This window comes from Alternaria ventricosa (assembly GCF_023758065.1).
Source record: "Alternaria ventricosa strain BMP 2768 chromosome Unknown scaffold_2, whole genome shotgun sequence".
Taxonomy (NCBI): Eukaryota; Fungi; Ascomycota; class Dothideomycetes; order Pleosporales; family Pleosporaceae; genus Alternaria; species Alternaria ventricosa.
In genome coordinates this window covers 1,234,356-1,255,665 of record NW_026055682.1, presented here as the reverse complement: position 1 = coordinate 1,255,665, position 21,310 = coordinate 1,234,356, and the positions used below count along the sequence as shown (strand labels likewise).

Genomic DNA, 21,310 nt, shown 5'->3' with positions numbered 1-21,310 from the left:
ATTGCGTGGTCACCCAGCAAACGTTTCAGCTGCAGTTGCTCCAGGCTGCTGCTTCCGCTTCGGGAAGTCGCGCTCACCTCGAATCCGATCGGCGGCAAGAGCTAGCCGGCTACCTCGTCAACAACCTTGACCGCACTTCTTCTTCTATACCTGGTCTCAACATCTGCGAACTCAGTATCTCTTAGCACTCGCGCTCGCAACGTGAGCATGCCGTTCATCACACCCAAGAAGACAAGTGAGCTTTCCCACGACGCTGCAGGTCAATCTGCTGCTGTATTGACCTGACAACGCTGACCGATGTGTAGCGATCGCCGCCCCCGCCCTTGTATGGGATGCCTTTCCTCCGCCGCCCCCAGAGGCTGAGACGTGTATGCAATCCCAGACATGAATACCCTTGTCACGCACGCTGACGTAGCGATATAGGGGAACCGGATGCGGACAGCATCGCTAGGCCTGGACGTCTTCCGGACCCGCGGTTCAATCGCGATCCGGAACACAACCGCCGCAGTAAGTCGTTCCGACGGGAAGCGAAGATGCTTGCCACAAACCAACTGAGTGCCTCATCTTCACCCCCAAACGGAAGCTCTCTGGGGCGCGGAATCGGACAGTGGCCAGCTCCAGCTGCACGTAGCACCAGCTTGCCTCGAGACGTGATTCAAAGTGCTGGTCCCGCTTCGCCTCCAGCGGACGCTGTCAAGGAACAAGTTCAAACCTCAAGGCCCAGGCTAGCTGCGACCAAGCCAGTCGCACGCGTCACTGGTCCTCCCAAGGGAACGATGGAATCAATGTTTGTGCCATACACTCGCCGTCCAGAGATCCCAGCGATATCGAAGGCCTCGACGAACTCAGTCTCACCCACCAAGAGTCAACCGCCGGATTGGGCGGCCGCTATTGAGAAAGCCATCCAAGAAGGCGCCAGACAGGATACATTGACTGCTAGTACAAAGAGCCCTCGCCCTGAGAGCATACGCAAGAAGTCAATACCTCCTCATTTGAGGACCAAGACCGACGATCTCGTCCAAGCTCACAAACAGCTCAGCTCGCTAGACCTGAACCCGAACGCGAAAGTGTTCGAGGCGCCAGTCAAGGTCGTTCAGGGACAGGACAACGCCACGAGCGAGGCTTTGGCCTGGAAGGTGGCCATGTCAGAAACCGGTATCGATCATGCTGAACAAGTGAGTATCAACACATACATACAATGCATTTTCACTAACATATTATAGGGCTTACGCGTGCAGCAAGAGCTACTTGATGCGTGCATTGCCAAGAAGTCTACCACGTCTAGCATTCCACCTACGCCCGTCGCTACCACCAACAACACCAAGTACTGCGCTCCTCTCGATCACGAAGCCAAGAAGAATATCATGCTCATACGTGCAATGGAGCATGAGATGGATCTTGAGAAGGTGGCACCTGAGCGCGAGCTCATGGTTATGCAGCGCGCCGAGCTTGACAGATACTTTGTCAAGGTCTGCTCTGCTCACCAGCAGTGGTGGGAGGCTATGGGACCGGCATGAAGCGTATCACATCCCGAGTGTGCATTCGAACAAGCGGCTTATGTGGTATGCATATCCTTCCTTTCCTGGCAGGTCGACGCTGATCATAAACACATACAGGCTCTCACTTCACGAGCGGACATCGGTCCGCCACCATCCAAGGCTCGGTGCTGTTTTAGGAGTCGGAGTTTTAGGGAAGGATTATCTTGATCATTAGTATGCCCATCTTCTTGGCTGCTATGGTCAAAGTGGAAGGACTCTGCTACTCGATGGGGTAGGACACATTGGTGAACATCTTTGCACAGCAGAAGCGACGTCAGAGACTGGTCCACACCCATACCGTAACCATCAGTGGAAACAATACATGACATGAATACCATTGCGCATCTAGACACCTCATGCACTGTGAAGTCTCGCGGCAAATCCTTTGACATCACTCATTGTGGGTGGTTTGCTGATTACCGGACAATGAGCGTTTGTCTCCGAACAGAAAGACATGCGACTGACTGCTTGCTTGTGACGTTTCAAATTGCGTTTGTGATGCGTATAGAAATGACACAACTCTTCATTTCATGCTGATGATAGCTAAGTCTCACCACTGACATGTCAACGCAACGCCAAGATTCGCAGCACGAAGCAGATCCACAGGGCACCATCAGTACCAAAGTGGGAGATAGCGACTCATCGATGACCTACGAATACGCAAAGTATATGAATAACACCGAAAGAAGTGTCCCCATGCCAGACACAAAGACGCTCGAGATGGAACGAGACGGCAAACCGTGCATCGCCCTCTCGTCCTATGACTGCGACTCCACTTCTTGTAACCCAGTCGAATACAGGCCCCTGGTACATCTCTTCAAGCCCGTCAGCGAACATGAGATACGCAACCATACGACCCACCTGACTTCGACAGCCCGTGCCGAGGAAGAAAAGGCGGCACCTACGCAGTTGAGGGCAGATTTGGACGCGCACTTCCAGGTCCTACAGCGCGAATTTGAGTGCAAAAGGGGAGTCAGCTGGACACCCTTGCGGCCATGGGTTAACGAAGAGTGGGAGTGGAGTGACGATGGCAGTGAGGGGGATGATGGGTTTGACTGGTCCTGAGAATCACATGCGCGGCTGGGGAGGCGGAGCATCGTGAGGTGGTGATGAGGTATCGCTCATGTGACTTGCACATTCGCTCAGGCCAATGGGGGTCGATGTAGATAGAGTGTGGAGAGCATACGAGAGGATTTTGCTCACGTGCCTCTCAGGATGGCTAAGAATGGTAAACTGGTACGCTAATCTTGAGCAAGGGTCTCGGTCCATGATGTACCTGCGTGATTGTAGTGGTAATGCTTCCCCGCGCTGTTCCGAACCAGACTTTTGTTCTTGGGGAGGGGTTGGTGTGCATGAACTAAGGTCTGCCGGGCAGGAGGTGTTGCGAGATGTTTTTGATGCCACTCTAGGCTGGGAGCGCCTCTGCTTGCGTCCATGTATGAGCCAAATTATGGTCGCATTGGATCGAAGGAAATGATACTGGTGATCGCGAGCAAATATGCGCGGACGCGTTCGAGAACCTTGGTAGCGGGGGCGGGCCGTCTCGCGCTTCCGTCAACGGGGTCCACTACATCGAGGTGTATTGCATATGTGCTGACCTTTGTCAGCGATGGACAGTAACCGTAGTCAGTATAGAGCTGGGACTCTCGTCCCAAGTTCCATCGTCGTGCATGCCAGCCATAAGATCTGTCGTCTCCCCGCACTCTCCGTCTTTTAACCCTCACACTCCCAGATTTACCACTGATTGCACTCTGCCTTATCTAGAGTTCAGTGTCTTACAGGCCGTTCAACTTCCTCGACTGAACTTACTGATAACATCCGAATCATGACGACCCACGTTAGGAACGACAGCGATGCCAGTTCCGGTGGCTCTGGCCCCCGCAACAAGCAAGCTGCAGATGCGATAGAGATGGTCGCGACACACAGCCGTCAAGCCCAACCCAGCGGCCCCCTGGAGCTCAACGAAGTGAACGCATATGGAAAGACCGGGTATGCGTTCTCAAACAAGAAGAAATGGGCGATTTTGACTGTCGTTGGACTCTGCCAAACCAGCATGAGTAAGTGGCCTTGCCAACCATCTAGTCATACCAGGCTAACAGGCGACAGATTATAACGCAGCGGTCTACTCCAACGCAATAGGGCCACTCAACGAGCACTACCATCTCGGTAGCAATCATTTCACCAACGCCAGAGCGGGTATGGCTTGGTTTTTGATCCTATACGGTATTGGGTGCGAACTATGGGCACCCTGGTCTGAGGAGTACGGACGTTGGCCAATTATGCAATTATCCCTCTTCACCGTCAACATCTGGCAGATCATGGCCGGTGCCAGTACGTCCTGGGGTCATGTGCTGGCTGCGCGTCTGCTCGGCGGTATCTGCTCTGCCGGTGGCTCCGTCACACTCGGAATGGTTGCGGACATGTTCGACCCCGAAGATCAGCAGCTCCCTATCCTCTGGGTCAGCTTGTGGAGCTGTCTAGGTTCAGGTATGTAAACCTCATGCCGTAGAATGTCTGAGGAATGGAATGCTAACTGTCTCCAGTAATCGGCGGCATCTGTGGAGGTCCTATCGAGCAATTCCTTCACTGGCGATGGAACTTCTGGATCCAGCTTATCCTAGGCGCCACTGTCCAGATCGTTCACTTCTGCTTCGTGCCGGAGACTAGGTCGACAATCATGCTTAACAAGGTAGCCAAGAAGCAACGCAAGCAGAACCCAGATGCCAATGTCGTCGGTCCGACCGAGACGGAGAAGCTGAACTTCAAGAAATGTCTCAAGATCATGGGTCGACCATACAAGATGCTAGTCTGCGAACCGATCGTTGGCTTCCTGTCGCTGCTCAGTGGATTCAGCGACGCCCTCATCTTCAGTTTCCTCGAGTCATACGGCTACGTGTTCGGCAAGGAGGGATGGGGCTTCACTCCTAGTCAGCTAGGGCTCGCCTTGTTCGCTCTCTTCATCGGCTACTGGCTAGCAGCAGTGCTATACGTACCCGTCATCCGAAAACACAATCAGCAGCGCAGCAACGGGAAAGTGCTGAGTCCCGAGAGCCGACTATCAGCCCTCCGCTGGATCGTCCTGCTCCTGCCGATCGGCCTATTCGGGTCAGCGTTTGTAGTAACTGGCCCACCCCTTCCCTGGATCGCACCCCTCATCTTCGCGGTCCTGATCGGATGCGCAAATCTCGCCATCTACTTCGCCACGATCGACTACATGGTTGCCGCGTACGGAGGCACCTATTCCGCTTCAGCCACAGGTGGCAATGGCTTCGCCCGAGACGTCCTTGCCGGTATTTGCTCCTTCTACACCGGTCCGATGTACAAGAAGCTCGGCGTCACGAATTCGACTTGGGTCTTGTTCGCCATCTCCGCTCTCGTTTGCGCCCCGGTCTTCTTCATCTACAAATGGGGTCCTACCATGAGAGCTAAGAGTCTGTATGCTGAGCGAATCCAGCAGGAGAGAGAAAAGAACGCCGCTGCCAAACAAGCAATGCGGGAAGCTTCAGAGAATGTGTCTGAGGTGCAGGCATGAAATGGGATGGAAGAAGATGTTGTGTTGTCGCTATTTTTAGGTCCATCGCTCGTCTGCTGTTCGTTTTGTGATACCCAAGAGGGTCATAGTTTTGGATTGCGCGAGTTGCTGGTAGAATACTGTAGATATCCCAATGGACATTTTACCTTCATCGCGTCACCAGTGAATGGCTACTCGCTCATCGAGAACAAGTGTCTCTGGGGATCTTCTGGATGCCTAGGAAGAGTTTCGGCATTGGAGATTGAGTATCATAGGTGGTTACGGGTGGGGTGGGGATACTTGGACAGGTTGATAATTGCAATCGCGAAGCTCTAAAGTTGCAATTGTGGTGCATGCAAAGACGTCAAGCTTAGTGCAATAGCATGGTACCTTGGAAGAGTGACTTTGTAGTTTAGTGTGGCGCTAAAATCAGTGATGAATGATGCCTGATCGTGATTGCTGGGAGCGTGAAGAGGAAGCAGGAGCGCTAGCGTCTCACCTGACACCGCGACATCGCGCGCATGGACTCGGCGCACTTCAGCCTAGAGTCGTGAACACAGCAACGACCGCACGAGACCATTGCGCGCGCAGTCTCACCGCGAGCACAACAATGCGCATCCCACCCGCCGCCTCTCTACCCATCTTGTAGCCGTCTCGTACCGACGCCTCCGCAATGTGGTTCCTGGAGCACGAGAGCCTCTTCGGAGGCAAGCGCGTCTGGCTCCGCCCCGGATCACAGCAACTGTTCGGTCGCACCAAGTCAGACGATAAAGATGGCCCACAAGGAAAGAATTGGAAAATCGACAACAAGGCGGTCTCGCGCAAGCATGTTATGCTGAAGGTGTATGACGCAGCACCAGAAGACGGCACAAAGCTGCACAAGAGGTCACAGATTGAGGTGACCGATCTGAGTTGCAGGCAGGGAGTCACAATCGACGAGAAAACTACATTGAAGAGCCAGAAGGCCTCCGATGGGTCGATAGAATACAGCCACGAGACCCTGAAAGGCACCGAACATACCATTAGATTGGCTGCCAGCTATGCGCCGTTCAAGATCGTCTGGCGCCCAGTCGTCTTTACATATGCTTCGAAGGAATCAAAAGAGAGCAAAGCCCGCAGCGCGCAACTACACACCCTAGACATGAAGACGACAACCGATTTCGTATTCGACAAGACCACCCACGTCGTATCCGCGAAACGGAACCTTCCCAAAGTCCTCTCGGGTCTGACTTCAGCCAAATACATCGTCACTACAGAGTTCCTCGATAAAGTCCTCGTTGTGGCTACTCCATCGGTCGATGAAGAGAACAACTACCTGCCTTCGAAGCTGGAAGAGGACTTTGATGCATGGTGGCCGGCGGAGAAGGAATATATACCAGCAGCCAGCAGCGAACCAGTTACTCGGCCACATGAGATGTTGCTACCTGATTCATCGCGGTCAGAAGTCTTCTCTGGCCTGACCTTCGTATTCCTGAGCCAAAGCCAACACGATAGTCTGCTGGATCCCGTCACTGGTGGAGGTGGCAAGGCATTGCTATATGACCTACGCCCTGGTGAGACAACGGTAGAGGAGTACGTTACTTACGTCCACAACGTGGCAGGAAAGAAGCGACGCGGCAAACCTGGCGACAGGCTCCCCGTCATAACGGTGCGCTTAAATGTACTAGCAAAGGATGAGGATGAATGGACTAAGAGCTTTCGGACCGGCGTCGATCAGGCACTTGGGCAACGCTCAATTGAACAGAAGGAGTTTCTCGACGTGATTATCACGGGGGACCGTGCTCCAATACAAAGCCCACCCGAAGAAGTGATTGCTACTGTACCACCAGATGTTGCAAGCGCTCGCCTTTCTATACGTCAACCAACACCAATGTCTGAATCTAGAGCACCGTCGCAGGCTCCCGAGGACAACGAACCTCCAGCGGAGGAGCCCGCAAAGATCAATCCTCGAAAGCGCATTCACCGGCCAAAGACGAGCCGCTTCACGGGCTTTGATGATGACGAGCCCATCCCAAAGAAGAAGCTGAAGGTCGAAAATCCTCCAGTAGAAGATGTCCAGCAGTCTGCACCACCACCAGGACCATCGACGACAGCTTCGCAAGCACGCAATGCATCAGGTACACCAAGTCAACCTTCTCCGCCATCAAACGCCCGAAAGACAATCGAGAAAGAAGAGCAAATGGATACCCTGTTCCCGACGGCCGCCAAAATGAGGGCACAAAGAGCGGCTACGCGTGCGCCATCTGCTTCTGTCGAGCCCGAAGAAGGGGGCCCAGTGAAGAGAGCGTCCACTATAGCAGCTGCTCGGGAGCGACTCAACTTGGCAAAAGACAAGTCCGAAAAGGAAATCAATATCCGCGAGCATACTCGTAAGCGCATCAAAGAAGAAGAGGAGCGTCGCAAGGCAGACGAGGAGAGCTTGCGAGAAGCGCTGGAAGGTATCGACATCACTGAGCTGAAGAACCTGGCCCAAATAGAAGAGATGGACGTTCTACCTCGGCAGAACAGAGGCCCTTCGCGCAATCAAAGTCAAACCAACAACGAGCGCTGGAACGCTGAGTGGAATGGTCGCAAGAACTTTAAGAAGTTCCGTCGCCGTGGTGCCGAACAAGGCATGCAAACCCACAAAGTCATCGTCACGCTTGAAGAAGCACCAGCCAAGAAGGGCTTCGGCCTCACTGACGCCTTCTTCCTCGAAGACACCGAGCCCTCTTTCCGTTCACGCGATAGCCGGCGCGGTCGCAACGCAGCAGCGGACGATTCGTCAGAGCCAGAAGTCGGTGGCTTCACTCGTCGGAAACGGACCACGCAGTCTCAGGCGCAGCAAGAAGTGATTAATGTTGAAGACAGCGGACCGGACGACGAGGAGATTCCGGAACAACGAACGCAGAAGAGTAGTGGGCGGACGCAGAGGGTTGTGGAGACACAGCTTGAGGGTACGCAAACGCAGAGGGGGAAGAAGAGGGGATCGGACGCTGCGAGTGGGCAGCCTGCTAGTAAGAAGGGGAGATTCAGCAGAAGAGACGACGATAGCGATGATGAGGAGACTGGGTTTAGGTTCAAACGGAGAACATGAGAGTAGGGTCATCAGTCTATTTTCTCGGTTTATACATAAACGCGTATGATACCCTGCATGGAGTGCGCAGCGATAGCCAAATAAGCCTGAACTCATCGATAAAGAAAAGACGACATGTTGGAATAATTTGCATTCGTAATCTCATAGACAATGGTTTCGCCGCAACGCCGTCTGCCTGCTAATCGAGAGGGAAACTCGACGCCGTGCTCTTCATCCAACTTCCATACCGACATGGTATCGCCAAGCTGTGCCCAACGCACCACGACTCATCTAGCCAGCCCCAGCTGCCAGAGCTTCTAGTCGCCCGCCTCGTGTAGCGTTTCATCTTCCGCACATCTGCAGATCACACATTCGCCGTGACTTCGTCGCTGATTGTGGGTATACAACGCATCTATCGCTTGCGCTCAAAGTAGGAACTGGAACCGAAGAAGGCGACGCTTTGGTCCATGACGGTCTCGCCGACCCAGAGGTAGCTCTCGAACCATTTCTGGGCGCTGGGGTTTTCGCCGAAAGTATCTGGCTTCACACTGGGTCTGGGTTTAGCTTTAGCTCCGATCTTGTAGTTTTGCGCGGCTCGAAACGGGGGGTTGTGGAGGGGTGGGTTGGGTGGCGCTTGGGAGGGATTGATGGGGACATACGTGAGGCCAGTTGAGCGGCGGACGCCGGCGAGGAAGGCGGATACTGGGGTGCTGTTAGCGATGGGTACAGTAGGTGTGAGAGCGAGGGTGCGTACTTAATACCGCATCGAAGGCGTAATGTGCGACTTTGCCGAGCTGTTACTTGTGTGAGTTACGGAGCATGCGACTCGGTGGTCCACAAACGCAGTAGTAGAGTAGTAGACATACGACCATGATGGGCGACGTGGGAGGTGGCGGATGGATGTGAGGCTACGTGAGGCTGCTTGGGGAGAGCGTGGCGACTGGGATTCAGGAGGTTCGGTGGGTGTGGGTGTTGTTGTTGAGTGCAGGATGCGGGATGCGGTGTAGAGTGGAGGTGTGGCTGGTGCCCTTCCTTAGTCACTTGTCTGCATGTGATTGCGCTGGCACACGACCTCAGGGTTCCCTAGTTTAGGGTCTAGAGTACTATGTGACATGTGCACCAGTTGGTCAAGTTCACAGATGGGCAGATCCGTCGCGGGACTATCTCTCTCGACTGCCTATGCGCGTGTCCGCGATGTCCTACAGGCTCAGATGCGCAGAACGGTCCCCACTAATATGGAACTGGACCGTATTGTCGCATCAATGGGACCTTCCCTTTGACCTCGGGCAAGCATGCGGAGCAGCTGCGGGTGATTTAGGAGCGGACCCTACGACAGGTGCGCCTGCTATATAACAAGGGCCTGCCGCGACGATGTCTTGCTCTTGACCCCATGAAACCTCCAAGACACGACCATCTCCGCGCGGGTAACCCACTGAAAAATCCATTACACGCCAGCAGCCGGCCGCGCACCAGCACAACCGCCCACTAGCCGGATACGCCCAGAGCGAAGGCGCCGAGATTTTTCAATCGCTTTGCAAATACGCGTCGGATGGCTGGCTTATCTGGGCGGGATGTTCAAGGGCAATGAGGCGACAACGTGGGCGGAGTGGAAGAAGCAAATGGGCGTCACGACAGTCAACCATGGGACGTGTCCAGCAGGCAGTCGGCCCAGGGTTCGGCGCATAACGAAAGACTCTTATTCAACCAAACCGTCTCCAGACCATTTTCTGACTGCAATCTGTTTCCAATTCTCATATCCAAACCGCCGCAGGGTGCAGCAGCCCCACGTACTAAGCAGCATACTAGCGCGCTACTAACTGCCCCTCCAAAACACGCTCAACAGCCAACAAAACTTCTAGCCCGTCGCAGCACAAGATAAACCCGTCGACCGCCATTTTCCAGAGAGCAGCTTGTTCTTCTCTCTTCCTCCCATCCCCCAGCCGTCGCGCATTCAATTGGAGTCCCTCATACAGACTCTCTAACCGGCCCCGCACTCCGCGACAGCGACTCAGACTTTCAGCTTCACAGCCCTCTTCTGAATACTATAGCAGAAATGGCGAACGCGTACGTATAGAATATTCTCTTAAAACAGAACACCAGCAGTTCTTCACAGAAGCTCCAGCTGTTGAGCCCAGATCTTCACGCGTTGCAAGTCGCTTCTACATAGAAGCATCCAACTCCAACACTCACTGACAGCAACACAGTCTAGACCACCTCAACTCCGGCAGGACCAGGATCGAGTGGCTCAGCCAGCTCAACACTGAGTACACACCTGCCAAGGAGTACCGAAGAACCTCCATCATCTGCACCATCGGTCCCAAGACAAACTCCGCGGAGAAGATCAACTCCCTCCGCAAAGTCGGTCTCAATGTCGTTCGCATGAACTTCTCCCACGGCTCCTACGAGTACCACCAGTCCGTCATCGACCATGCGCGCGAGGCGGAGAGGACACAGCCCGGCCGGCCTCTGGCTATTGCCCTTGACACCAAGGGCCCAGAGATCCGAACTGGTAACACAGTGGGCGATGCCGACATTCCCATCAAGGCTGGCTCCATCATAAACATCACCACCGATGACCAATATGCCACGGCATGCGACGACAAGAACATGTACGTCGACTACAAGAACATCACCAAGGTCATCGCACCTGGTCGCATAATCTACGTCGACGACGGTGTCCTCTCATTTGAGGTCCTCGAGATCACAGACGACCAGACACTCAAGTGCAAGTGTGTCAACAACGGCAAGATCTCGTCCAGGAAGGGTGTCAACCTGCCCAAGACCGACATTGACCTTCCCCCGCTATCCGAGAAGGACAAGGCCGATCTCAAGTTCGGTGTCAAGAACAAGGTCGACATGGTCTTCGCCTCGTTCATCCGCCGTGGCAGCGACATCACTGCCATCCGTGAGGTGCTCGGCGAGGAGGGCAAGGACATCCAGATCATCGCCAAGGTCGAGAACCAGCAAGGTGTGAACAACTTCGACGAGATCCTGAGGGAGACCGACGGTGTCATGGTCGCCCGTGGTGACCTTGGTATCGAGATCCCGCCCAGCCAGGTCTTCATCGCCCAGAAGATGATGATTACCAAGTGCAACATTGCCGGAAAGCCCGTCATCTGCGCAACTCAAATGCTCGAGTCCATGACCTACAACCCGCGCCCAACTCGTGCTGAAGTCAGCGATGTCGGTAATGCTGTTCTCGACGGTGCCGACTGCGTCATGTTGTCTGGAGAGACCGCCAAGGGTGACTACCCCGTCGAGGCCGTCACCATGATGCACGAGACCTGCCTGCTCGCCGAGGTCGCTATCCCATATGTCAACGCATTCGATGAGCTGAGGAAGCTGGCTCCCGTCCCATGCCCTACTACCGAGACCTGTGCCATGGCTGCCGTCAGTGCCAGTCTCGAGCAGAACGCTGGCGCCATCTTGGTCCTGACCACGAGGTGAGTCTCCCAGCATGTTGTACATTTGTGATTCTAACGTGCATTAGTGGTACCACCGCCCGCCTCGTCTCCAAGTACCGCCCCGTCTGCCCCATCATCATGGTTACCCGCAACGAGATGGCTGCTAGGGTAAGTTTTGCTTTTTCCAATGCACAGGGATTCCCATGGCTAATTTGAGTAGTATTCACACCTGTACCGCGGCGTCTACCCATTCTACTTCCCCGAGAAGAAGCCCGACTTCAAGACGGAGCCATGGCAGGAGGATGTTGACCGCCGTTTGAAGTGGGGAATCATGAACGCCATCAAGCTCGGTGTTCTCAGCAAGGGAGATCCAGTTATTTGCGTACAGGGCTGGAGAGGAGGAATGGGACACACCAACACACTCCGCATTGTCCCAGCACAGGAGGACCTTGGCCTCGACCAAGACGCGTGAAGGTAGCGTCGGAGCGGACGTTTGGTTGTTTAGATAGAAGGTGTGGAGTGCGCTGCACAGGAGGCGCATATACATGACTCGTTTGCGCAAATGACGGTCTGGCGCATAGGGACACAAGATTTGGTGTAAACACTAGCGGATCAAGCAAACTCTTTAATGATTACCTCTTCGCACAAGTTCCAAGTGATGGTCGCATGCTAGATAGGCAGTAGCTACCTAGGTACCTGAGGCGGCACAACGTTGGAACAAAGGAGGCCCAGAGTGGAATCGTCCGTGCGCCAGCAACACTAGGCATCTGTACACGATGGTGAGTCCGCCGCACAACCCTACCACAACCCACGATGGACATATCTGCGCTAGTAAATCACGATGGGGAAGCATCGGTGCTACCGCGCCGTTCACTCTCCCACCCCCATTCCCTTCCCGCATCCTCCCCTGTCACTCCCGCCGCAAAGATACCGACGCCTAAACCCAGCCAACAGCAGATGTCGCTGAAACGGAAGCGCCATGACCCCAAGCCCATATGGGCGTATCGCGAAGGCGAACAACTTCCGCCTGAGCTCAGACAGCTACAAGAGCAACAACGTCAACAGTCACGGCCCCCTCCGCCTGTTGTAGTCCCCCAGGCCCACTCACGCGCGCAACCTGCGCTTCCATCGCACCCTCCTCCGCCGCGACCTCAGCCGTCTCCGAAAGCCGAACGAAATGGACACGCGCCCAGCGATACCGGCGCGCCTCCTTCAGTAGCCACTGCATCTGGACTCTCTCGCTTCGTGCGGCCAATGTTCCACGATGCGCAACTCTACGACGTCGTCGCGCACGAAGTATGCGAATTCATCTGGTCCACAGCCGTTAACAACGAGGCGGTACGAAACGCGATCGCAGATCCAAAGGTGCAACTGGAAGTCGAAGCGCGCTGGGGTCAGATCCTAGAAAAGCAGACCGACCAGCGACTGCGCGGGTTCTGGAGAACAGAATGCGTTATCAATACTGAGGCCTTGGATGTCAAGTTCGAGAGCACTATGACTGCTCTTCAACACAAGCGCATGAACCACGCCCTCAACGCTCAGGTCCAGCAGTCGAAGATACCCGGTGCTCCGCGCCCGCCGATCGATTACCGACATACCTACGAGACGGACATGTTCTACGAACTCGACCAGGAAGGCTTTTCCATGTTGAATCCTATAGTTCAACGTCTCATCAGCGCATCCGGCACCCGACAGAAGGTCCGCGTGACCCGCGACAAGAATACGGGCGAATTCGTGCGAGCCATGATAAAGCACCGGATAGGGAACCTCGAGATCAGCTCTCCCAAGACAGAGTGGGACTACCGCATCGGTATCAACCTCGAAATTGACTTCCCAGGCCCGATTGAAAGTCTCAAGGCCGCGCTCGAGCCGGGAAAGACGCTGGAAAGTATGCAGCGACAAAAAGACCGCATGTCATATTCATGGCTGGGCGCATACCAAATTGATCTCACACAGGTCACACAAGGGACTAGCAAGAATCATGAGCTGGAGTTGGAGTTGGATTCTGATATTCTCATCGCTGAGGCAGACAAGGTTAGGCTCAAGCAGCCTACTGAGTTTGAGGACATAATCAGCGGAATGATGAACAATCTGCGGGTTGCGTCACGCATAATCACGCATCCCGCTTAGAAAAGGGGGAAACCCGAACCCCGTGAAGCCTGCATTGATGCTAGATTCTCAATCACGCTCATCTTTGTCTCAGTGTAGGCGTCAAGCTTGTTCGTCTTCTGCCTTGTATGAGGTGCTTTGTATTATTATTATCATCTGATCTCTTCGGCGTTTTACATATCCAGAGGCACAAGGAACATGGGATCAGCAGCATTATACGGAGTTTAGTCTTTAAATCAAGATACCCAGTTTCACCTACCTTCTACGAAGCATCGCGCGCAAGACAGACCTAGGAGACTACATTGCCTTGGGACGTTAGTGAACTCATGGGTTTATACTGATCTGGACTTCAAAGTACCTGTTAAATGGGATGACTCGTTTTCATCTCTGTTTGTACCATGCAGACTGCCATCCAAGTGCATGCTCAAAGTGACGTGGAAGTCCGGAGCTTATCGTAGGAGTGATGCGCCGGTAGCGTATTATGTCATGCTCAAAGTGGACCAGGGTCGCCGCTTCCGAAACTCACGAGCTACTGTTTAGACCATCACGTACACGATTCCCCGAACACCACAAGGGCGCCACGCCATCCCCCATCAACCACCCACCCTCCATCTTCCCGTCCCTCTTTCACTGCGACCGTCCCCATAGAGTTCGCCGCAGCACCGCCTCAGATTATCCTTTGACCTCAGGCAAGCCGCAGGCGCCACAGCGCAGCTCCATACGCTTCTACCCACTTCCGCAACAACAGCTCCCTCCCTCACCACCAACGCGGACGGCCGTCCCACTACACGAAGCCATACATTGCTCCCGCAAGCCACACTACAATGGTTGGCCTCACGTCCGCCGCCGGTGTCGTCGGCTTCCTCTCGGAACCCGATCCGGCCCTGCGCTCGTTCGCCCTCCAGCGGCTGAACGAGGAGATCGACCTGCTGTGGCCAGAGGTCGCGGGGTCTGTCAGTCAAATGTAAGGAATTCAGATGAGCTACTACGCGCTCTCGTCGCTATATCGCCATCAAAACAGCTGCTAACATGGGTGCGTCATAGTGAGGCGCTCTACGAAGACGACTCGTTCCCCGAGCGAGAGCTGGCCGCTCTGGTAGCCGCCAAGGTGTACTACCAGCTGCAAGAGTACAATGAGAGCATGGTCTTCGCCCTGGGCGCAGGAAAGCTCTTCGACATCCACAAGGCAGCCGAGTTCGAGGAGACAATACTGGGTAAGACACCACGGGCAACTGAGCTTCCTATTCAGCTCATGTTTATCTCATCATGAGCTGAAACATCGGGTTCCTCATACTTCGAGCACAGTTTGCTAACTTGCTTCTTCCAGCCAAATGCTTAGACACGTACATCGCGCTGTCCGTCATGCACAACCCCCCGACACCGGTCAGCAAGGCGAGCCAGGCCCCTCCTCAACTGAGCACATCCTTCTCCGGAAACGCGGCAGGAGGTGCCAGCACTGCAGCCAGTCTTGCTTCGCCGATAACGCCCTTCTCCCAGTCCGCGTTACCCTCCAAGTCGCTTCTCTCCAGGGAAGACTCGTCGACGTTCGATCCTACACTCCCCGGAGGAGGCAATGCCGGCGTACCAGGAGCCCACCCCACCCCGATGGTATTGCAGCGAAACGTGCAGAAGAACCTCCACAGCACTGTACGGCGGATATTCGAGAGCTGCTACGAGAGCGGCAACTACAAGCAGGTCGTTGGAATCGCCATCGAGGCGCGGAATCTCGATGTTCTGCGCGAGTCGATTGTCCGCGCAAGCCAGGACGGAAAGAAGCAGGGCAAGAAGCCCGCCCAGCCCTCCGCACAGAGCGAGGACTTGATGGAATACGTTCTCGATATCTGCATGAACGTGGTACAAGAGCGAGGCCTGAGGAACGAGATCCTCCGCCTGATTCTGGATCTCCTCAACGATGACCAGATCCCGAACCCCGATTACTTCTCCATCGCCAAGTGTGTCGTATACCTCAACCAGCACTCGCTGGCTTCGAAGCTCATCCGGCAGCTGATTGAGCGAGGAGACGACAAGTCTCGCGCAGTCGCATACCAGATCTCCTTCGACCTTTACGAGAACGGCACCCAAGAGTTCCTCACAAAGATTATGGAAGAGCTGCCGGAAGCTGATAAGGAAGACGCGCAGAAACCCTCGGATGCAGGCGAGTCGGACTCTCTGCTCGCAGACGTAGATACCAGCAACTCAAAGGGGGACCAGGCGAGCGAAGATCAGATCAAGGTCTACAACAACGTCCGCTACATTCTCCGAGGAACCAAGAGCATCGAACTGAACCTCGAGTTCCTATACAGGAACAACCGCACAGACAAGGCTGTGCTCAACAAGGTCCGCGACAGCTTGGAGGCTAGGAACTCCATCTTCCACTCCAGTGTTACCTTCGCAAACGCCTTCATGAATGCTGGCACTACCAATGACACATTCTTCCGCGAGAACCTGGAATGGCTAGGAAAGGCAGTCAACTGGTCCAAGTTCTCCGCGACCGCTGCTCTGGGTGTCATCCACCGCGGCAACATCACACAAGGGCAGAAGCTTCTTGAGCCTTACCTGCCCAAGGACAGTGTCTCATCGGGCTCTCACTACGAGCAGGGTGGATCACTATACGCTCTTGGTTTGATCTACGCGAACCACGGATCCAACGTTCTCGATCTCCTCCTGAAGCAGTTCCAGAACGCATCTGAAGAGGTCATCCAGCATGGCGGTGCGCTCGGCCTGGGTGTTGCTGGTATGGCCACTGGCTCCGAGGAGATTTTCGAGGCCTTCAAGAACGTTCTGTACACAGACTCTGCCATCAACGGTGAGGCCGTCGGTCTCTCCATGGGTCTTGTCATGCTCGGCACTGGCAACATCAAGGCACTCGAAGACATGATCCAGTACGCGCACGACACACAGCACGAGAAGATTGTTCGTGGTCTAGCTATGGGCATGGCACTCATCATGTACGGTCGACAAGAGGCTGCTGACGAGCTCATCAACGGTCTCCTCGACGACCCAGACCCAACCCTGCGATACGGAGGTATCATGACTATCGCTCTTGCGTACTGTGGCACAGGCAGCAACAAGGCCGTCAGAAGGTTACTCCACGTTGCCGTCAGTGACGTCAGCGATGATGTACGAAGAGTAGCAGTCATGAGCTTGGGTTTCATCCTCTTCAGGAAGCCAGGCAGTGTTCCCCGCATGGTTGAGCTTCTCGCAGAGTCATACAACCCACATGTGCGATACGGAGCCACCATGGCCCTTGGTATTGCTTGCGCAGGAACCGGTCTCCCAGAGGCCGTAGATCTGTTGGAGCCAATGATGAAGGACTCAACCGACTTCGTCCGACAAGGTGCTCTGATTGCGCTGTCCATGATCATGGTTCAGCAAAACGAGGCAATGAACCCCAAGGTAGCGTCTATCCGAAAGCAGCTCGCCAAGGTGGTGAGCGATCGCCACGAGGATGCTATGGCCAAGTTCGGTGCTGCTCTAGCCTTGGGTATCATCGATGCCGGAGGTAGGAATTGCACAATCGGTCTGCAGACGCCGACTGGCAACCTGAACATGGCGGCCATCGTCGGTATGGCCGTCTTCACCCAGTACTGGTACTGGTTCCCTCTGACTCACTTCCTCTCGCTGAGTTTCACGTCTACTGCCGTCATTGGTCTAGACCAGGAGTTGGAGATCCCTTCGTTCAAGTTCCACAGCAACACTAGGCCCAGCATGTTCGATTACCCGCCAGACGCAGAGGTCAAGGCAGAAGAGGCGCCCGAGAAGATCAAGACCGCAGTCCTATCGACCACCGCTCAAGATAAGCGACGACGGATGGTTAAGGAGCGTCAAAAGCGCAGGGAAAGCATGGATGTAGACCACACTCCTACCACACCCAAGCCTGCGGACGACGACAAGATGGACGTTGACGAGGACCCTAAGAAGGAAGATGGCGAGAAGGCTGACGGTGCACAAAACGTGGAGTCTTCAAAGAAGAAGGTTGAGAAGGAGAAGGTTGGCTACGAGCTGGAGAACATGTCGCGTGTACTGCCGCCGCAAGTGAAGTACATCAGCTTCCCCAGCGAACGATATGTACCAGTGAAGAAGGTTAGTCATTCACCCACCACGCCGAAGATCCTTAAGCTAACCCATCACCAGCCAACACTCGGTGTCATTCTTCTCACAGACACGAAGCCTTCAGAACCGAAGACGCTCCTAGAGCTCAAGGTAAAGAAGGCCGTGCCTGCTCCTGCCCCTGGCGCGTCAGGCTCCTCAGGAGATCAAGGACCAGAAGGCATATCAGTAACAACTGCTGCAGCGCCGGTCAGCGATAATATGGTGGATGAGGGCGAGGCCGAGGCTTCGACTCCGGGTGAATTTATCTACGAGTCCGACACGAACCCGGACGACGACGAGTAAACGACGTCGTCGGACCTGAGCGTGAGCAGTGTGTTTCTGTACTATCAGCCTATTGGCGGTTGGACGTCGCAGTGGAGGACGGTAGCTTTTGCATTCATCATAGGTTATAGGGAGGCTTGTAGAGCCACCTTTCCCCGTCGCCTTTTAGACTAGGATGCATGTATAATAGCCAGAGGGTTTATCTTTGATATTAATGACTCCAGCGTGCGCAAGTGGTGATGTAATGCGAGAGACATGTATTGGCTTCCAGAACCCGGAAGAGGTATGCGGGATCACACGACACGAAGATCCCTGGTCTTTCAGGAACCACTGGCATACTATGTCGGACGTGGAGGTGGATCTCAATATGTGTAAATTAAGAGGCCGAGCAGTGGCGAGCGGGGCTGGCATGCAGCATCAAGATTGCAGATGAATGTAGCTTGCTGAAAGAGCACTGTTAGCTGTAGGTGATGTTCTCGTGAGCGTAAAGTGTTACTCGGTGCAATTGTCGCAAAGAAAAGCTGAAGACGGCTCGAGTGTTCTGGACAGCGGGTCGCACCTCCCTGCGTTCCCCGGATTGTTCGGTCCGCTAGCTCGGTCTGCGGGTGGAGGGCGGCAGGGCCGTCTTCTAGACTTCATCTTTCGCAAACATCAACATTAGCAACCATTCTTGAACGACAGCATTAAATAAAACGCAGACTGCCAAACGTCACTCTCGCCGTCGACACTGCAGCTCAGCGGCCCAGGTCTCACAAGGGAGTGTAATGACGCCTGCATCTGCCCTGTGTCAGAACGCCTGGCAGTCGCGAAGCGAAGGATTGCGGCATGGTACGAATGGGTGGCCTCGGTGGCTTCCTTGATTCTTCCATGCTTCCGCGAGGTCTCAGTCTCTGAAACTGAATACTTCCATTCGGTACAAAGGATTTTCCACCAACATGCGGGATGCGCCTCCACCAACACCAACTGACACACAGTCAGAAAGCTGTCGCATAAGCTACATGTCCTTGAGCAGCATGTGAAATGGCCACCGCAGTCTCAAGCCTCTCATCTTACCCATCAAGCCAGACTCCAACCATTGCCGTCTCTCCAGACTTAAGCGAATCCGCAGGTCTGCAAATACCCGGTCATCATGCGCTACACGGGCCCTTGCGACCCCCCTGCACTGTGCCACATACATGCGAGGCTGCGCTTTAGGGACGGGGATGTATAGCCCACGTTGTTCTTACTGGCGAGACGATCTGGATTCCTTGGTCGCGTGGATGGGCGACGGAATATATTACTGTGCCTTGCGTCCGCACTCGCAGCTCCGCGATGTTCCTGTCTGTCGAGTGCTGATGCATGGGCCATGCTGTCCATCACTTCGGGCTTGAGGACGACTTCATTGTTCAATTCATTTCAACAATCGTATTGTTTTTCCCGTGGTCGACATGGATTACCGCCACAAGAGGGATGTGCACACTTCGCATACCGAGCGCAGCAGCTCGACACAGATTCGCCAGGTGCAGAATGTTGCTTTCGCCGATGCAACAGCCAAGGCTAATGTCCGGCCATGGACAAAGGCCATGTTCAAGGTATTATGACAGAATCGTTGTTCCAGGATGTTGTTGACGGTGTAACAGCTGTATCTCTGTCTCTTAATCGCCACACTCAACTCGTGTATCAACGGATACGATGGTTCGCTCATGGGGGCCATCAACAGTTACCCTCAGTACCGTTCCTATTTCAAATTCGACGAGACCGAGGGAACTCCTACTACCGGAATCGTCTATGCCATCTACACTATTGGGAATCTAGTTGGATCATTCGTTGCTGGCCCTGCAACAGACTTTAGAGGAAGAAAATGGGGGATGTGCATTGGTACCTCGATTATCATAATCGGCGCCTGCATCCAAGCATCATGCCACAACCTAGGAGGTTTCATGGGCGGTCGCTTCGTCCTCGGTTTTGGCGTTGCTATTACTTCGACCGCTGGTCCCGCTTATGTGTCTGAGATGGCACACCCATCCTACCGCGGCATTTGCACTGGAATTTTCAATACGTTCTGGTACGTCGGCGGAATCCCAGGCACGTTTGTTCCGTATGGGACTAGCAAAATAGAAGGATCACAGTCCTGGCGTTTTCCAATATGGCTTCAGATGATATTCGCTGGTATTGTGTTTGTGAGCTCGCCGTTCCTGCCAGAAACGCCTAGATGGCTCATCGCAAATGACCGACATGAGGAAGCCCTGGATACCATGGCACGCTTTCATGGCGAGGGTAACCGCGATTCGCCTATCGTCAAGCTGGAGTACAAAGAGATGGTCGAGGATATCAGCGTTACTGGATCAGATAAGAGATGGTGGGATTACCGAGAACTCTTCAATTCACGAGAAGCTCGGTACAGGACTATGTTAGTAGTCTGCATGGCGTTCTTCGGGCAGTGGTCGGGGAATGGCCCTGTATCCTATTACTACCCGACTATACTCCAAGGTGCTGGCATAGCCAACAATCGCACACGACTGCTTTATAACGGCATGCAGAACGTTGTTTCATTTGCCGGCGCAGTTTTTGGAGCCGTCTACACTGACTCTTGGGGCCGCCGACCCCAACTCCTCGTATCCACGGGCCTACTCGTCGGCATCCTCACTATTGTCTGCGCCCTGGTTGCCACCAATCTGAAAAAGGGACCAGATGGAAAGACAATCTACGATGCCGCAACTAATACACCGGAAATCAAGAGGATCGGGCAGGCAAGAGCTGTAATCGCGTTCTTCTTCATCTTTGGGTTTGTCTATTCGACGGGTTACACGCCGTTGCAGCAGCTGTATCCGGTCGAATGTCTACGGTATGAATCCAGAGCCAAAGGGATGGCGTTTTACAACTTCTGGGTGAACATTGCAAACTTCTACAATACCTTTGTTACTGGAATTGCGTTTTCAAAGGCGGGATGGAAGGTATGTCTGATCATCTTGTCAGCCCCACAAACCCCACTGACCTTTTTCTCGCAGTACTACTTCCTATTTATCTTCTGGGACATCTTTGAATTCATCGTCATCTACTTCTTCTTCGTCGAAACACGTCGCCGCACCCTCGAGGAAATCAGCGACATCTTCAACGCAAAACAGCCAGTCAAACACTCCCTGAACAAGACCCGTATCATTGTCCATGGTAATGGAAGAGGTGTAACAGCGATGCTTGACAAAGAGGAGATGGTCATGGAGAGAGATTTTGGCAACGATATGGATGGCGCCGGGGCAAGAGTCATGGCGAGGAGGGAGAGGGATTCAGCCGGGAGTGAAGGCAGGCTTGTGAGTCATGACTCTATAAGAGACTCTCTGAG

At 54.2% G+C, this 21,310-nt stretch overlaps 8 protein-coding genes across 8 annotated transcripts; 7 read left to right on the top strand and 1 right to left on the bottom strand.

Moving 5' to 3' along the window:
- Window positions 1-207: 207 nt before the first annotated feature.
- Window positions 208-1,517, top strand: J4E93_001416 (uncharacterized protein; the record flags this gene model as incomplete). Its single annotated transcript, XM_049339367.1, has 4 exons — window positions 208-235; window positions 306-368; window positions 424-1,175; window positions 1,224-1,517. The coding sequence occupies 4 exons, from the start codon at window positions 208-210 to the stop codon at window positions 1,515-1,517; spliced, it is 1,137 nt and encodes a 378-aa protein (XP_049203324.1).
- Window positions 1,518-2,099: 582 nt separating this feature from the next.
- Window positions 2,100-2,603, top strand: J4E93_001415 (uncharacterized protein; the record flags this gene model as incomplete). Its single annotated transcript, XM_049339366.1, has 1 exon — window positions 2,100-2,603. One exon carries the CDS (start codon window positions 2,100-2,102, stop codon window positions 2,601-2,603), a length of 504 nt encoding a protein of 167 aa, XP_049203323.1.
- A 760-nt stretch (window positions 2,604-3,363) lies between these two features.
- Window positions 3,364-5,070, top strand: J4E93_001414 (uncharacterized protein; the record flags this gene model as incomplete). Its single annotated transcript, XM_049339365.1, has 3 exons — window positions 3,364-3,595; window positions 3,645-4,025; window positions 4,082-5,070. The coding sequence occupies 3 exons, from the start codon at window positions 3,364-3,366 to the stop codon at window positions 5,068-5,070; spliced, it is 1,602 nt and encodes a 533-aa protein (XP_049203322.1).
- Window positions 5,071-5,722: 652 nt separating this feature from the next.
- J4E93_001413 (uncharacterized protein) lies at window positions 5,723-8,125 on the top strand (the record flags this gene model as incomplete). Its single annotated transcript, XM_049339364.1, has 1 exon — window positions 5,723-8,125. The coding sequence occupies one exon, from the start codon at window positions 5,723-5,725 to the stop codon at window positions 8,123-8,125; it is 2,403 nt and encodes an 800-aa protein (XP_049203321.1).
- A 391-nt stretch (window positions 8,126-8,516) lies between these two features.
- On the bottom strand, window positions 8,517-8,976 carry J4E93_001412 (uncharacterized protein; the record flags this gene model as incomplete). The annotated part of the gene is made up of 3 exons (XM_049339363.1): window positions 8,517-8,806; window positions 8,859-8,898; window positions 8,971-8,976. 3 exons carry the CDS (start codon window positions 8,974-8,976, stop codon window positions 8,517-8,519), a joined length of 336 nt encoding a protein of 111 aa, XP_049203320.1.
- A 1,181-nt stretch (window positions 8,977-10,157) lies between these two features.
- J4E93_001411 (uncharacterized protein) lies at window positions 10,158-11,980 on the top strand (the record flags this gene model as incomplete). Its single annotated transcript, XM_049339362.1, has 4 exons — window positions 10,158-10,168; window positions 10,309-11,547; window positions 11,595-11,676; window positions 11,729-11,980. 4 exons carry the CDS (start codon window positions 10,158-10,160, stop codon window positions 11,978-11,980), a joined length of 1,584 nt encoding a protein of 527 aa, XP_049203319.1.
- Window positions 11,981-12,321: 341 nt separating this feature from the next.
- J4E93_001410 (uncharacterized protein) lies at window positions 12,322-13,638 on the top strand (the record flags this gene model as incomplete). Its single annotated transcript, XM_049339361.1, has 1 exon — window positions 12,322-13,638. One exon carries the CDS (start codon window positions 12,322-12,324, stop codon window positions 13,636-13,638), a length of 1,317 nt encoding a protein of 438 aa, XP_049203318.1.
- An 803-nt stretch (window positions 13,639-14,441) lies between these two features.
- J4E93_001409 (uncharacterized protein) lies at window positions 14,442-18,012 on the top strand (the record flags this gene model as incomplete). The annotated part of the gene is made up of 4 exons (XM_049339360.1): window positions 14,442-14,581; window positions 14,662-14,831; window positions 14,945-17,700; window positions 17,752-18,012. 4 exons carry the CDS (start codon window positions 14,442-14,444, stop codon window positions 18,010-18,012), a joined length of 3,327 nt encoding a protein of 1,108 aa, XP_049203317.1.
- Between the last annotated feature and the right edge of the window lie 3,298 nt (window positions 18,013-21,310).